The sequence below is a fragment of the Aquarana catesbeiana genome, linkage group LG09 (assembly GCF_042186555.1).
Source record: "Aquarana catesbeiana isolate 2022-GZ linkage group LG09, ASM4218655v1, whole genome shotgun sequence".
NCBI classification, from domain to species: Eukaryota; Metazoa; Chordata; class Amphibia; order Anura; family Ranidae; genus Aquarana; species Aquarana catesbeiana.
Window position 1 is genome coordinate 121,175,343 of NC_133332.1, and position 13,339 is coordinate 121,188,681.

Consider the following 13,339-nt stretch of genomic DNA (forward strand, 5'->3'; position numbering starts at 1 on the left):
TTAAAGGGGAAGTAAAACCCTCCTATTTTTTTTCAGCCAAGGAAGCTGCCATCTTGGGCTCTGTTTATTCTACAACTGCCATGATGCTGCACATGTGATCAGTTATGACACCAGCCATTGGATGGTTTGACAGTTTTGGTTGAGAGCACAACCAATGGAGTGTTACATTTCTGGCATGTGCTATAATGGTAACTGTTTTATGGATGTGTTTACTTCCACTTTAAGAGATGTATACCTGCATGTTCCCTCAGCTCCTCAGTCCCAAAAATTACTGAGGATGGCGGTGAATATGGGGTTGCATCTACAATTCAAATCTTTTTTTTTTTTTTTTTTTTTTTTTTTTTGGCCTTTTGTCCACCCCACAAATCTTTACAAAACGAATGGCGGCAGCCTGCGCCCCTCTCCGCCTTCAGGGAATTGCAGTAATCTCGTATCTGGACGACCTCCTTTTCTTTGCTCCTTCCAGGGAAAGATTGCAAGAAGACCTGGGCAAGGCCTACAGTCATTTGGAAGCTTTGGGTTGGATCATGAACTTTCAAAAATCAAACTTTAATCCAGCTCAGCAGACACATTTTATGGGGTACCAAATAAGCTCAGTAGAGCAAAGCATCTTCCTTCCAGAAGAAAAGAAAAACAAGGTTCAGGACTTAGTAGCTATGCTACAGACAAATCGGGAGATATAGGTCAGAAGGGTTAACTTTAACCATGCCAGCCATTTAATGGGCGAGGCTACATTTCAGGCAACTTCAGAGTTTCCTCCTAAAGGTATGGGGACACAGGCCAGAAACCCTAGATACAAAGGTAAAGGTCCCCAGCAGGGTCAAGCGCACACTTTGGTGGTGGAGGAATCGGTCAGTTTTGTCAAAGGGCTTTCCCGGTCAAAAAAATAGTGTTTTTTTTTTTTTTCAACCGTCGTATGGGGATGGGGGGCCCAGTTGCCAGCGTCTGGGGATGGGGGACCCACTGGGATCAGAATCTGGCTTAGGGAGTATGGTCCCGAACCGAGGCAGTGCAGTCCTCAAATTGGAGGGAGGTAAAGGCAGTCGCCTTAGCATTGGCTGCCTTCTCTCCAAACCTCCAGGGGTTCCATGTGCAGATTTTATCAGACAATGCTACTACCGTGGCCTACATGAACAAGCAGGGGGACACGAGAAGCAAAACTCTTCAGTTGCTGTGAACAGAAATTATGGGTTGGATGGAAAATCATTTACTTTCCTTGTCAGCAGTCCATCTCAAAGGCACGCTAAATGGAGTGGCAGACTTTTTGAGCAGGCGGCAACTTCAAGAAGCAGAGTAGAGCTTGAGTCCAGAAATGTTTACGTTGATCACCAGGACCTGGGGCCATACACAAGTGGACCTGTTTGCATCAAAAGAAAACCTCATTTCATTTAATTTCCTTTCTCTACTCTTCACTGAGACGACCGTTCTCTGGGTATTATATGCTTAAGCACATCCTTGGAATTTTCACCTGGGTTACGCCTTTCCCCGTTCCAGCTATTTCCATTGGTATTTAGGAAATTGCAGAAAGAGAGTGTCGGTAATTCTGATTTACTCCATTCTGGCCGAAGAGAGCCTGGTTCTCCACCATTCTCCACCATTCTGCAAATGGCAGTCAAACCATTCTGGCAGCTTCCTCTCAGACAGGATTTACTACTTCAGGGCCCAGTGTATTACCTGGATCTAGCCAGGCTAAGCCTCACCACCTGGTATCTGATGAGCAGCTATTCAGGAATAAGGGATTGTCAGAACCTCTAATAACAACTTTACTTTCTAGTAGGAAGAAAGTAACTAGAGCTATTTATGCTAAGGTTTGGAAAGTCTACAGTTCTTGGTGGTGTTCGACAAATCGAACCTTGGAAGATATAGTATCAGTGTTGGAATTCCTACAAAAGGTCTTGCAGTGAGCACTCTTAAGGTGCAAATGGCCACCTTGTGAGTGTTCCTGGAGTAATCAATTTTTTCAGAATCTTTGGTTGCAGGATTTTTTTAAGACACTTACTAGATCCAGACCAGCTCCTGCTAAGCATTTTTCCAAATGAAATCGGTCAGTGGTTCTGCAAGCTTCACAAAGGAACCTTTTGAACAGGTACAATCAATTTCTTTAAGAAATCTAACTTTCAAGACTGTATTTTTGTTGCAATCACATCTGCAAGAAGAATCAGTGAACTGCACACTCTATCAATTAAGGAACCTTTCTTGTCCATTTACCCAGATAGGATTGTTTGAATTTATTGTTTGCCATTATTGGCACCTTTAGTGCAAGAAAGGTCAAGAAAAATGCAGTCTGCAGTCTCTAACCAACCTCTTGTATCATGTCTGCAATCTTTTCCTTAAACTTAAACACATTGCTAATAGTATTAGCAAAATTCCCATTCGATGCACCTCTAGCAGATATGATACAGGAGATGGTCAGAGACTGCAGACATGATACAAAAGATCAATGCAACCTCACCAGTTTCCATCAAATGCGGCCTGACTGTGCCCAGCAGCCTCACCAGTGCCCGTCATATGCAGCTTGACTGTGCCCAGCAGCCTCACCAGTGCCCGTCATATGCAGCCTGACTGTGCCCAGCAGCCTCACCAGTGCCCGTCATATGCAGCCTCACCAGTGCCCGTCATATGCAGCCTCACCAGTGCCCGTCATATGCAGCCTCTAAGTGCCCGTCATATGCAGCCTCACCAGTGCCCGTTGTATGCAAATGCTTGGGAAGTGACATACTTGGGGGAACTCCCTTAGCGTTACTATTGGGCTTCCACTGTCGGCTGCTCCTGTACACTCCCACACTCTGAAGCTGAATGGCTGCAGAACGGGTAAGTATAGTGATATATATATATATATTTTTTTTTTTCTTCAAATGGCTCGATAGATTCGTTTTAGAATGTGGCTGCGAGTAGGTTTAGAGTTAGGCTTCAGGTGAACTTCTACTTTAACAATTTAGGTGTTAACTGAAGCTGTTAAGACAACTGTCAGTACAGAAATACAGGCGCTGCTGTGACTTTGAAGGTGCATGCTCCAGGGAGGGTTTTCATCCTTGCTGAGGCAATGATCTTCTGTGGTTATGTACATGTGAATTCCTGGTCAGAGACCTATGCTTGATAATCTCAATAAAGCTAACTTAAATATTTTTTAAAAAGTTGATTTGTTAAACGATTTTTGTGCTGAACAGCTAAGTATCTTTGTTGTGTTTTAACAGGCTGGTTCAACGTGGACGATGGAAGAAACACCAACGTATATGTTTCAGGTTAGTGTAAATGACATTTTGTTTAAAGCAGTCTGCCGTTTTTACCACTTTTTTTCAGGCATAAACTTTATCATTGTTTTTATATGTTCTCTTGGCAGGGCTTCCTTTGGATCTGACCTATGATGAATTTATCGAAACCATGTCAAAGTGTGGAATCATTATGCGGGATCTGCAGACAGAGGACTTTAAAGTAAAACTGTACAAAGACAAGGATGGGAACCTGAAAGGTGATGGCTTGTGTTGCTATCTCAAGGTTAGTTTTGTTTTGGGTAACTATAAGCGTTTTGGAGGTCGCTGCAGGGGCTGTGTTAAGATATAACTACTTCACTGTGGATTACTCTCATTCCCAACCAGCCCTTCTGTTTTTATTGAATGCTCCCATGTATACAGATAAGGTTAACCTCTTGCTGGCAGCCTAGTGCAATAAGAAAGCAGGTGGGCTTACAGGCCGAACATATGCTTCCATAAACGGCTGGTGTTTCTGTGCTGAGTGCACTCACTCTGTGCTTCCAGTACTTTGAATGAGCTGTCGGTCTCTAGTACCGATGTCGTGCAGATCTGTAATCGGGCAGTCTTTCCTGACCCCGTCATGTAAAGACCCTGTTAAGGGGGCGGGGGGGATCCTTCTTCCAAAAGTAGAGACTCGATCTCTCTCGATTTCTCATTACCAAACCACTTACTGTATGCAGAAAACACTTTTTTTAGGGAGTGTTTTCAGTGTGTGTGTGTGTGTGTATATGTATATGTGTGTGTGTATATGTATGTATATATATATATATATATATATATATATATATATATATATATATATATATATATATATATATATATATATATATATATATATATATACATATACATATATACACACACAATCTCTTTACTAGAGCACTTTTATGATGGAGTATTAAAGCAGTAGTAAAGTCTGTAAGAAGAAAAAAAGTTTCCACTTGCAAGGCAATGTTATAATGTGCTAGTATGCATCACATACTAGCACATTATGAATAATTAACCTTAAAACGAAGCCCTCCAGCAGCACGCTGTCACCACTGCAGGGGCTTCCAACTTCACCTGGTCTTCCTTCTGGATTCGCAGACTCCGGCCGTCTTTTTGGACGTGCGGCAATGTCACTTGTGGCACACAGCTTTGAAGGTATGGCACTGGTATGCCATTCCTTCAGAGGGCATGTGCCGGTGACGTCATCGGCTGCTGCTCACTAGATTATCTCCTAAACTATTCATTTTACCTACAGGTAAGCTTTATTAGAAGCTTACCTGTAGGTAAGAATAACAAAAACAAGTTTACTACCACTTTAAAGGGTTAGTTCAACTTTACCAACAAACTGCATATGCAAATAAGGGGTGTCTAAAGATAAAAACAAACTGTGCAGCTCTGACTAAAGTTGAATAATAACCTTTCTATAGGTGTAGACCATTTGCATACCTCCCAAAGCCTGACTGCAATACTCCCAGGACGTTGCTAAGTGAGGCCTAGTCATTACTGCTCACCATCACAGAAGTGAGCTTTCAAACACTGAGCTTAGAGCTACTGCATCAGAGGGGAAAGAGCATGTGAGAGGGGGTTTGAATGAGAGAAAAAGTCCACTCACCGCTGACATCCGTCGCTCCATAGAACTGTATTGAGCGTCCCTTCAGGTCCGCCTAAAAAAAAACAGGCGGACCTGAGCAGTCCACATGTGTGAAAGGGGCCTAATGTCTCGTACACACGGTCGGATTTTCCGACGGAAAATGTTCGATGGCAGCCTTTTGTCGGAAACTCCGACCGTGTGTAGGCTCCATCGAACATTTTCCATCGGAATTTCCGTCACACAAAATTTGAGATCTGGTTCTCAAATTTTCCGACAGCAAAATCCGTTTGCATAAATTCCGATCGTGTGTACACAATTCCGACGCACAGTTCCACGCATGCTCGGAATCAAGCAGAAGAGCCGCACTTGCTATTGAACTTCCTTTTTCTTGGCTCATCGTACGTGTTGTACATCACCTTGTTCTTGACGTTGGGAATTTCCGACCAACTTTGTGTGACCATGTGTATGCAAGACGAGTTTGAGCCAACATCCGTTGAAAAAAAACAAAACATGGATTTGTTGTTGGAATGTCATCGTGTGTACGAGGCATTACAGTTTGCTTTTATCTATGAACACCCCTTATCTGCATAGGCAGTTTTTTTTGTTTTTTTTCTTTTAAGTAAAGGTGAACTAACCCTTTTAAGGAGGGTTGAAAGTGAAAATTTATTCTGGTATACAGGACAAAACAGGAAACACACTGCAAGAAAAAGAGGGTTTGGGACTTTAAATTAGGTAGATTTGGTATGGCTAAAAGATGAGTCAATGTAACAAGACATGTTTGTTTTATTCATCAAAAAACATATGAGTACATGCATGGTAAATAGGCAAAACAATCACGTATTATTGACCAGATATTCATAAAAACAATCATAGCAACTAATCATAACAATTATCCATAATAAAAAAATTGCTTGAAAAGCAACATGGTAGGGTAGCTTGGGAGGGGATTAAATAAAACCATCTAAAAAGAAAATAGTGCACCAAAATTGGCCCGACGCACGTTTCGTGGTTTCCTACCACTTCATCAGGGGCGAGTGCACCGATTTCTGTAAAAAAAAAAACATGATCTACAGATCTGTGCAGTATACTGCTGGAGGTGCTACCAAGAGAGCTAGCAGAGTGAAATGGGGATCCTTATGTGCTCAGCATGACCAAATGGGCTCCTCCCAGCAAAAAAGGGGGAGGCCATTCTGTTGGAGCGACCGAAGCCACTCAAAACGGTTACACATCTCCCCATGTACTGGCCACGATTGAAATCCCACTTACGCCAGCAACAGGACGCCCAGGAATGGCGCCGTGGCACCGATGCGCAGTGGAAACATGAAACACACTAGTTTTTTTTTAAAGTAAGGGAAAGATGAGAATGAGCGAAGATTAAAGTGGATGTAAACCCTCTCCTATACCCAGTGAAGTGAACAGCCTCAGATGATACACAGGGATGAAACAAATCTCCCTACATATGTTTTACATGTATATCTGCTGTCTTCAGCTGTATATATCCTTTAGAAAGTGCAGATTGAGTTACAGAATTTCGCTCTGTTCAGCATTGGGAGTGGATTATTGGCATTCAACCAAGGCAGCTGATTGGAGGAAAGGCGCACACACCCCCACACTACATAAAAATTGTCTTACCTAAACTTCCACTTTAAAGTTGAACTTCAGTCATGAAAACATCAAATAAATATATTCCTCAATAGCACAAAGAAAATAAATCCACATTCTGTGTACCAAATACTTTTGCCAACCCAGTCATTACCTTGTAAAAGGAGCAGTGACTCCATCACTGGCATGCACATAGCCTATGCTCTGCAAAGAGAAGAGCTGTGGGAGGAATCCAGCAGGCCCCACCCACTACAGGCTGCCTGCAGACAACTATAGGAAGAGGATACAAGACCAGTCTCCCAGCACAAGGAGAGAGAAGCAGTGAATGGTCTTTATTACAGGAAGCTCCTGCACAGAGTTTTTCACTGGATTGCTGCATGGATCTGGAAGAAATGCACAAAGCACACCAAGATTAACCCTTTGGAGCCGGCGTCTCTCAGCCCATTAAGGGGTTTAGGATCATGTGACCGCTGTGATTGGCTATCATGGTGGACACATGATCGGAAAGCTACTGATCGCAAGCAAGAGCTTTCCGTCAGCCGCCTGTGAGTGTACCAGGAGCGTGCAGGGAGCGTAGTTTTGGCATAGCTGTATTTTCCCTAATGAACGCAAATATGCGGCTGCTTGGCACCAAGGCCCACCCATAGAGGGGCCGCATATTTGGGTACTGTCAGCGCATAGGGGTTTTTTCAGACAATATTTCCTTATGCCCGATTCAGCTTCTACGCAGTATAGCAGCGCTATTAATAAAATGTAATGGTGTATAATGTGTATTAATTATATCTACGTTGCATTGCTCTGTGTAGCAATGAGGTAATAGAAATGGGTTAACAATCAAAAATATTTGAACTCTTGCCGGTTTTAGTTGGGGGGTGTATGTGGTTATTATGGAACCTGCCATATATATTTCTACTAAAGAACTACTGAAGCAGTGCCCATAAACAGACAGGCAGAGGACTAACAACCAGCCACAAGTATTGCCTGTGATTATTCCTGCAACTGATCTTCCCTTATTTCTGACCTGTTATGCCTTGTTCTGCACTGTGTCTGTTTTGAGGGAGCTTTCTTGGTTGAAACAAGCTTCTTCTTTATTTCAGAGCCTCCACTAGTTAGCAGAACAGTGATGACATTTCCAAATCTTATTCCAAATCTACTGAGCTGTGTCAGAGGCAACAGTGCCTTAGATCTTTTATATACAGCTAAGAGGCTTGAAGGCACAGAAGCCCCCCTTACATACCAGACATATTACTTTTTTTTCAGGAGAAATTTTGGAAAAAATGAAATGCAAAGGGTACTGCTTAGTCACATTAATGGTCGCCTTGTTAATGGTCGCCTTGTTACACCAACACTCCTCTGTGTCACCCTTCTAGCTTAAAGTGGTTGTAAAGGCACAAGGTTTTATACCTTCATGCATATAATGCAAGAAGGTTAAAAAACCTTCTGTGTGCAGCAGTCCCCCTAATACTTACCTGAGCCCCTCTCGATCCTGCGATGTCCACGAGAGCCTTCCCTCTCCAGGGACTCGCACTCCTAATTGGCTTTTGGCTCCCGATGCTGTCAATTGCAGCCATTGAGCCAATCAGACAGAGGGGGCGGGACAGAGCTGCAACTTTGTGTGTAAATGGAAACAGAGCTGCGGGTTGGGAGTGCACCTGCTTGGATGCCACCAGAGCAAGCTGCATGCTGTGAGGGCACCCGGCAGGAGCGCCGGCGTTGGACCCGAGAAGAGAAGGATCCGGGCTGCTCTGTGCAAAACCACTGCACAGAGCAGGTAAGTATAACATGTTTGTTATTAACAAAAACAAAAAACAAGATTTTAATATCGTTTTAAAGTTACATTTTAAAAAATTGCTAGCAAGTAGGTTCCCATGGCAGAAGAGGCTTTGATGCTGATTTACCAAAAGGAGTTGAGAATCTTCACAGAATAAATTATGTCTGTCAATATTCACTTCAATTATCCAATCATGTGAAAAGCAAATGCCTATTTACTTTTATCTGCACACAACGGGGTATTTAGCAGATTAGCCCATATATAACTGAGATGAATAAGCCAGGTAAAAGTGTCTCCCATGCACATGTGCAACAGTTACAGTATTTGTGGCTGGAGATAGAAGACTCCAAACCAGGAAAAATAAATGGCTGTGGCAGTAACAGTGACGGGAGAGCATGGACCTCGCATTTCTACTCTGGGGGCACTAGTTAAGTTCTGCCTTAAATTAGGAACATAGAGGAACAGAAGGAAATGCTCATTTGCATTAAAGCTGACCATATACCAACTGAAGTTCCCTACTGAACTGTCCGCATTCGATCAGTGTGGGGCATTCCCACTCAAATGAAGTTGATCACTTGATTGGCTTCTGTCAAAGTGGAACTTTTTCTTGATTTGGTGTCGCTGTCAGAATACCATGCCCTTTTAGGATAGGGATGGTGGCTTCCTTCATCCACATCGTTTGTGTGTGTGTGTATATAAAGGAATTTGTTTTTTTCCCCCATTTAGCCTGCTGTGTAAACAGCTTTAGCTTAACTGAATTTTAGCAGTATGATTTGGTATGTTTGCTGGTCATGATGTAAAACACTTGTGTTTTTCATTTTAGAAAGAATCTGTTGCGCTGGCTTTAAAAATCCTTGATGATTATGAAATCAGAGGATACAGACTTCATGTTGAAAGTGCAAAGTTCCAGCTCAAAGGGGAATATGATGCATCAAAAAAGAAGAAGAAAGCGAAGGACTACAAGAAGAAATTGTCACAGCAGCAAAAGTATGCAGAATCTTGTGTATGGTTACAACTTTTCGGTACTTATAGCAACACTAACCTGTACACTTTTTTTATATGCGCTTTAGAGCTTTGCAGAGGACCCCAGATTATATTACAAATTATGACTGATTGCTAAATGGGAACCCTACAGAAATATGTTGGCCTAAAATCCAAAACGTTGAATTGCAAGTGTAGTAAATCTAAAGTCAGAAATCAGGATCTGCTTTTTTTCCCCATGATTTAGAAATGATTGAAGCCACTGGATTAGCATTTCCAAAAGTTGGTCAGCAATGCAGTCTAACAATTTTTTCTCATGGCAGGTTTTTTTTTTTTTTTGACCGTTTCCTAAACTATTATACTTCCTTTATTGCCTACTTCAGGTACTCTATGCACATTCCTTTTTTCTGCATTGACAGTCATAGCTATGGAGAAATTAATAGTCTGACACATGTGAAGTGATGTTTTTCATATGCATGCAACATCAACCTAAATTTTTCATAATCTAGTTGGCTGCTTGTGTAACCTAGCTGAAGTGCTACAGAACATAGCTGTTGGACCTAAATATATTTCCATATAACAAGTGTTGTTTTCCCCAGGTGGGTGTCTTTGTTGATGAAGATTTGGCTGTCTGTTAGCATTGATTCCATTAAAATCTACTTACAGTATTTATGTTTTAACCCATATTTCTAAGAACATGGCAGTGCAATACATTTGCACTGATATAATTTTTCTGTCTGTAGGATTTAATTAATATACTATTGCAACCATGCTTCTGCATGTAGTCAAAAGTTTAATAATGATAAAGAAGTTGACTAACAGGATATTAAAGTGATTCTAAAGTCTCTACTATCATTTCTTTTTTCGTACATCACAGAACACAGAGCAGGCTTAATTATTCATGAACATCTGGGCTATGCGCCACCTTCAGGTGAATTAACACTGGCAATCAAAGACAGGAAAGTCCTTCTCTATATAACTCCACCCCCCTAGGGAAGCCTCTTTTTTTTTTTTTTTTTCATCATTGTCAAAGAAGAAAGATTCTACAGGCTGCAATGCAGGCTCACGTGATGATTTGCCTCAAGCTCTTTGCAGTTGATGTTTTGAAAGATTCTATTTGGCAGATGTCACACACGGGGTTTCTTGCTATTCACATGTGTGAATTTGGCCCAAGAGCGGGCCTGAGGAATTGCCCTGCAAACAGTTGTTGACAAGTATTCCATTCCACGGTGAACGCTTGTTTGGGACAGAATTAATCTTGTATTCAAAAGATTTCTGGAGGAAGAAGGGTAAGCAACCAACTCGTAGGGCAGCGATGAACGGCTCAGTCGTCAGAAGCTGCATCTGCACAGGAATTTGTCAATCACAAGAATCATCCTCTAGGGGAAAGCGGCAGGACCAATTTCGCAAACAAAATTGGACCATTTAAACCGACAAAGTCTGATTCCAAGTTTACCTCCTTTTGAGGAGGCGCCCTGCTTGTTTTTTTGGGGGGTAGCATGCTGGCGTTTGCAGAGGCACAGTTGAGGGAAATATCAGACGATTTTTCAGGGTTACGCGTTGAAATTTCGGCAATTCCCACCTCCGTATTTCATGCATGCAAATCTGCTGAAAAGATCTCTGCGTCTCTTCATCAGTTTCGATTGCAGGTGGTAATCAGACTTGTTCCCAAGGGTGAAAAATTTCAAGGATTTTATTCAAATCTTTTCACGGTTCCCAAGCCAGATGGCAGTGTACGTCCAATTCTTGACTTGAAGGGGCTGAACAAGTTTCTTTGCGTGAAGCATTTTCGAATGGAGTCAGTGCAAACAGTGGCTGCTGTTCTACAGTCAGGAGAATTTCTAGCATCCATAGACCTAAAGGATGCCTATCTGCATGTCCCGATATTTCTTCATCAGAAATTTCTCAGATTTTTCATAGAAGACCAGCATTATCAGCCTGTGGCGCTGCTGTTCGGTCTGACCACTGCCCCATGAGTCTTTACAAAGGTTCTGGTTCTTGTCTTGGGTCTCTTAAGGATTTAGGGGGTGTCCATTCTCGGTTACAAAAACGACCTGCTGCTCAGAGAACAGTCATTGCTGTAAAGGTTTGGTTGGATTCTCAACCACCAGAAGTCAGTGTTGCTTCCAACCCAGAGACTGTAATATTTTGGCCCTATCTGGGATACAGTTAAGGCAGGGGTTTTTCTTCCCCCAGAAAAATCTGGGTCCTTGAGAGAGCAGATGGCCTCACTCAGGAAAATGAGGTATCCCTCAATTTTGTTTTTGAATCGGGCAGTGCCTTTCGCTCAGTTTCACTCCACACCTCTGCAGCTGAATACTGTCAGCTTGGGAAAGGAGATTGCAGTCTCTGGACTCACGAATGTGTCCGTGTCCCAGTGTCCTTCTGCCACTGCATTGGTTAATGTTGCCACGGAGGTTGGAGACAAGAAAATTATTTCTTCCCATCTTTTGGAAAATAGTGTCGACAGATGTAAGTCTGTCAGGATGGGAAGGTGTGTGGGATCATCTTTTTAGTAAAAGGGACGTAGTACCCACAAGAAAGGATGTTGCCCATCAATGTATTGGTGCTACAGGCTATTTACTTTGTGCTTCTGCATTGGTCTGATCCATTACAGGGTCTTCCAGTAAGAATACATTCTGACAATACTACAGTTGTGGCATATGTCAATCATGAAGGAGACACCAGGGGCTGAAACAGGTATGCAAGGCTGCTACCTGGTTGTCTAATCACAGCTTTAAAAATTTTCAAAAGGCTGATGTAACTGCCGCTGGAGATGCTGCATTTGGTCGCAGTATCTTGAGGGCCATGGTGTAACTTTGCGCCTTGCGATGGTGGCTGTTGTTCCCTCCCCTCGGGATCAGTGCTTTGGGACATGGCAGGTGGTCATGATTAATTAAGCCTGCTCTGTGTCCCATGATGTATGAAAAAGAAAACTGGATTTTTGTATTTCCTGTTAACCACTTCAGCCCCAGAAGGATTTACCCCCTTCCTGACCAGAGCACTTTTTACAATTTGGCACTGCGTCGCTTTAACTGCTAATTGCACCCGTCATGCAATGCTGTACCCAAACGAAATTTGCGTCCTTTTCTTCCCATAAATAGAGCTTTCTTTTGATGGTATTTGATCACCTCTGCGGCTTTTATTTTTTGCGCTATAAACGGAAAAAGACCGAAAATTTTGAAAAAAAAAAATGATATTTTCTACTTTTTGTTATAAAAAAAAATCCAATAAACTCAATTTTAGTCATACATTTAGGCCAAAATGTATTCAGCCACATGTCTTTGGTAAAAAAAATGTCAATAAGCGTATATTTATTGGTTTGCGCAAAAGTTATAGCGTCTACAAACTAGGGTACATTTTCTGGAATTTACACAGCTTTTAGTTTATGACTGCCTATGTCATTTCTTGAGGTGCTAAAATGGCAGTACAGAACCCCTCCAAATGACCCCATTTTGGAAAGTAGACACCCCAAGGAAATTGCTGAGAGGCATGTTGAGCCCATTGAATATTAATTTTTTTTGTCCCAAGTGATTGAATAATGACAAAAAAAAAAAAAAAAAAATTACAAAAAGTTGTCACTAAATGATATATTGCTCACACAGGCCTTGGGCAATCACCGCCTTCAGGATTTCTAAGGGCGTAAATTTTTGATTTCACTCCTCACTACCTATCACAGTTTTGAAGGCCATAAAATGCCCAGATGGCACAAAACCCCCCCAAATGACCCCATTTTGGAAAGTAGACACCCCAAGCTATTTGCTGAGAGGCATGTTGAGTCCATGGAATATTTTATATTTTGACACAAGTTACGGGAAAGTGACACTAAATGATATATTGCTCACACAGGCCATGGGCATATGTGGAATTGCACCCCAAAATACACTTAGCTGCTTCTCCTGAGTATGGGGATACCACATGTGTGGGACTTTTTGGGAACCTAGCCGCGTACGGGGCCCCGAAAACCAATCACCGCCTTCAGGATTTCTAAGGGGGCATTCCTTCCCACTGCTTGTAAAAGCAGTCTAGAGGCTAATTAGCCGCTAGGATTGCTTTTACATGAAAGCCGACCGCTGGCTGAAAAGAATGATACCAAGATGATACCTAAACCTGCAGGCATCATTCTGGTATAACCACTCAAAGTCGTGATTGGCG

The 13,339-nt window shown here is 42.3% G+C and overlaps 1 protein-coding gene across 1 annotated transcript in view; it reads left to right on the forward strand.

Annotated features, from left to right (window-relative positions):
* The window catches only part of HTATSF1 (HIV-1 Tat specific factor 1), a 63,212-nt gene that overhangs the window by 13,339 nt on the left and 36,534 nt on the right, over positions 1-13,339 (forward strand). The window contains exons 3-5 of the mRNA XM_073599223.1: positions 3,195-3,242; positions 3,341-3,495; positions 9,027-9,190. Coding sequence (XP_073455324.1) covers positions 3,195-3,242; positions 3,341-3,495; positions 9,027-9,190 — 367 coding nt within the window. The remainder of the gene's footprint in view (positions 1-3,194; positions 3,243-3,340; positions 3,496-9,026; positions 9,191-13,339) is intronic.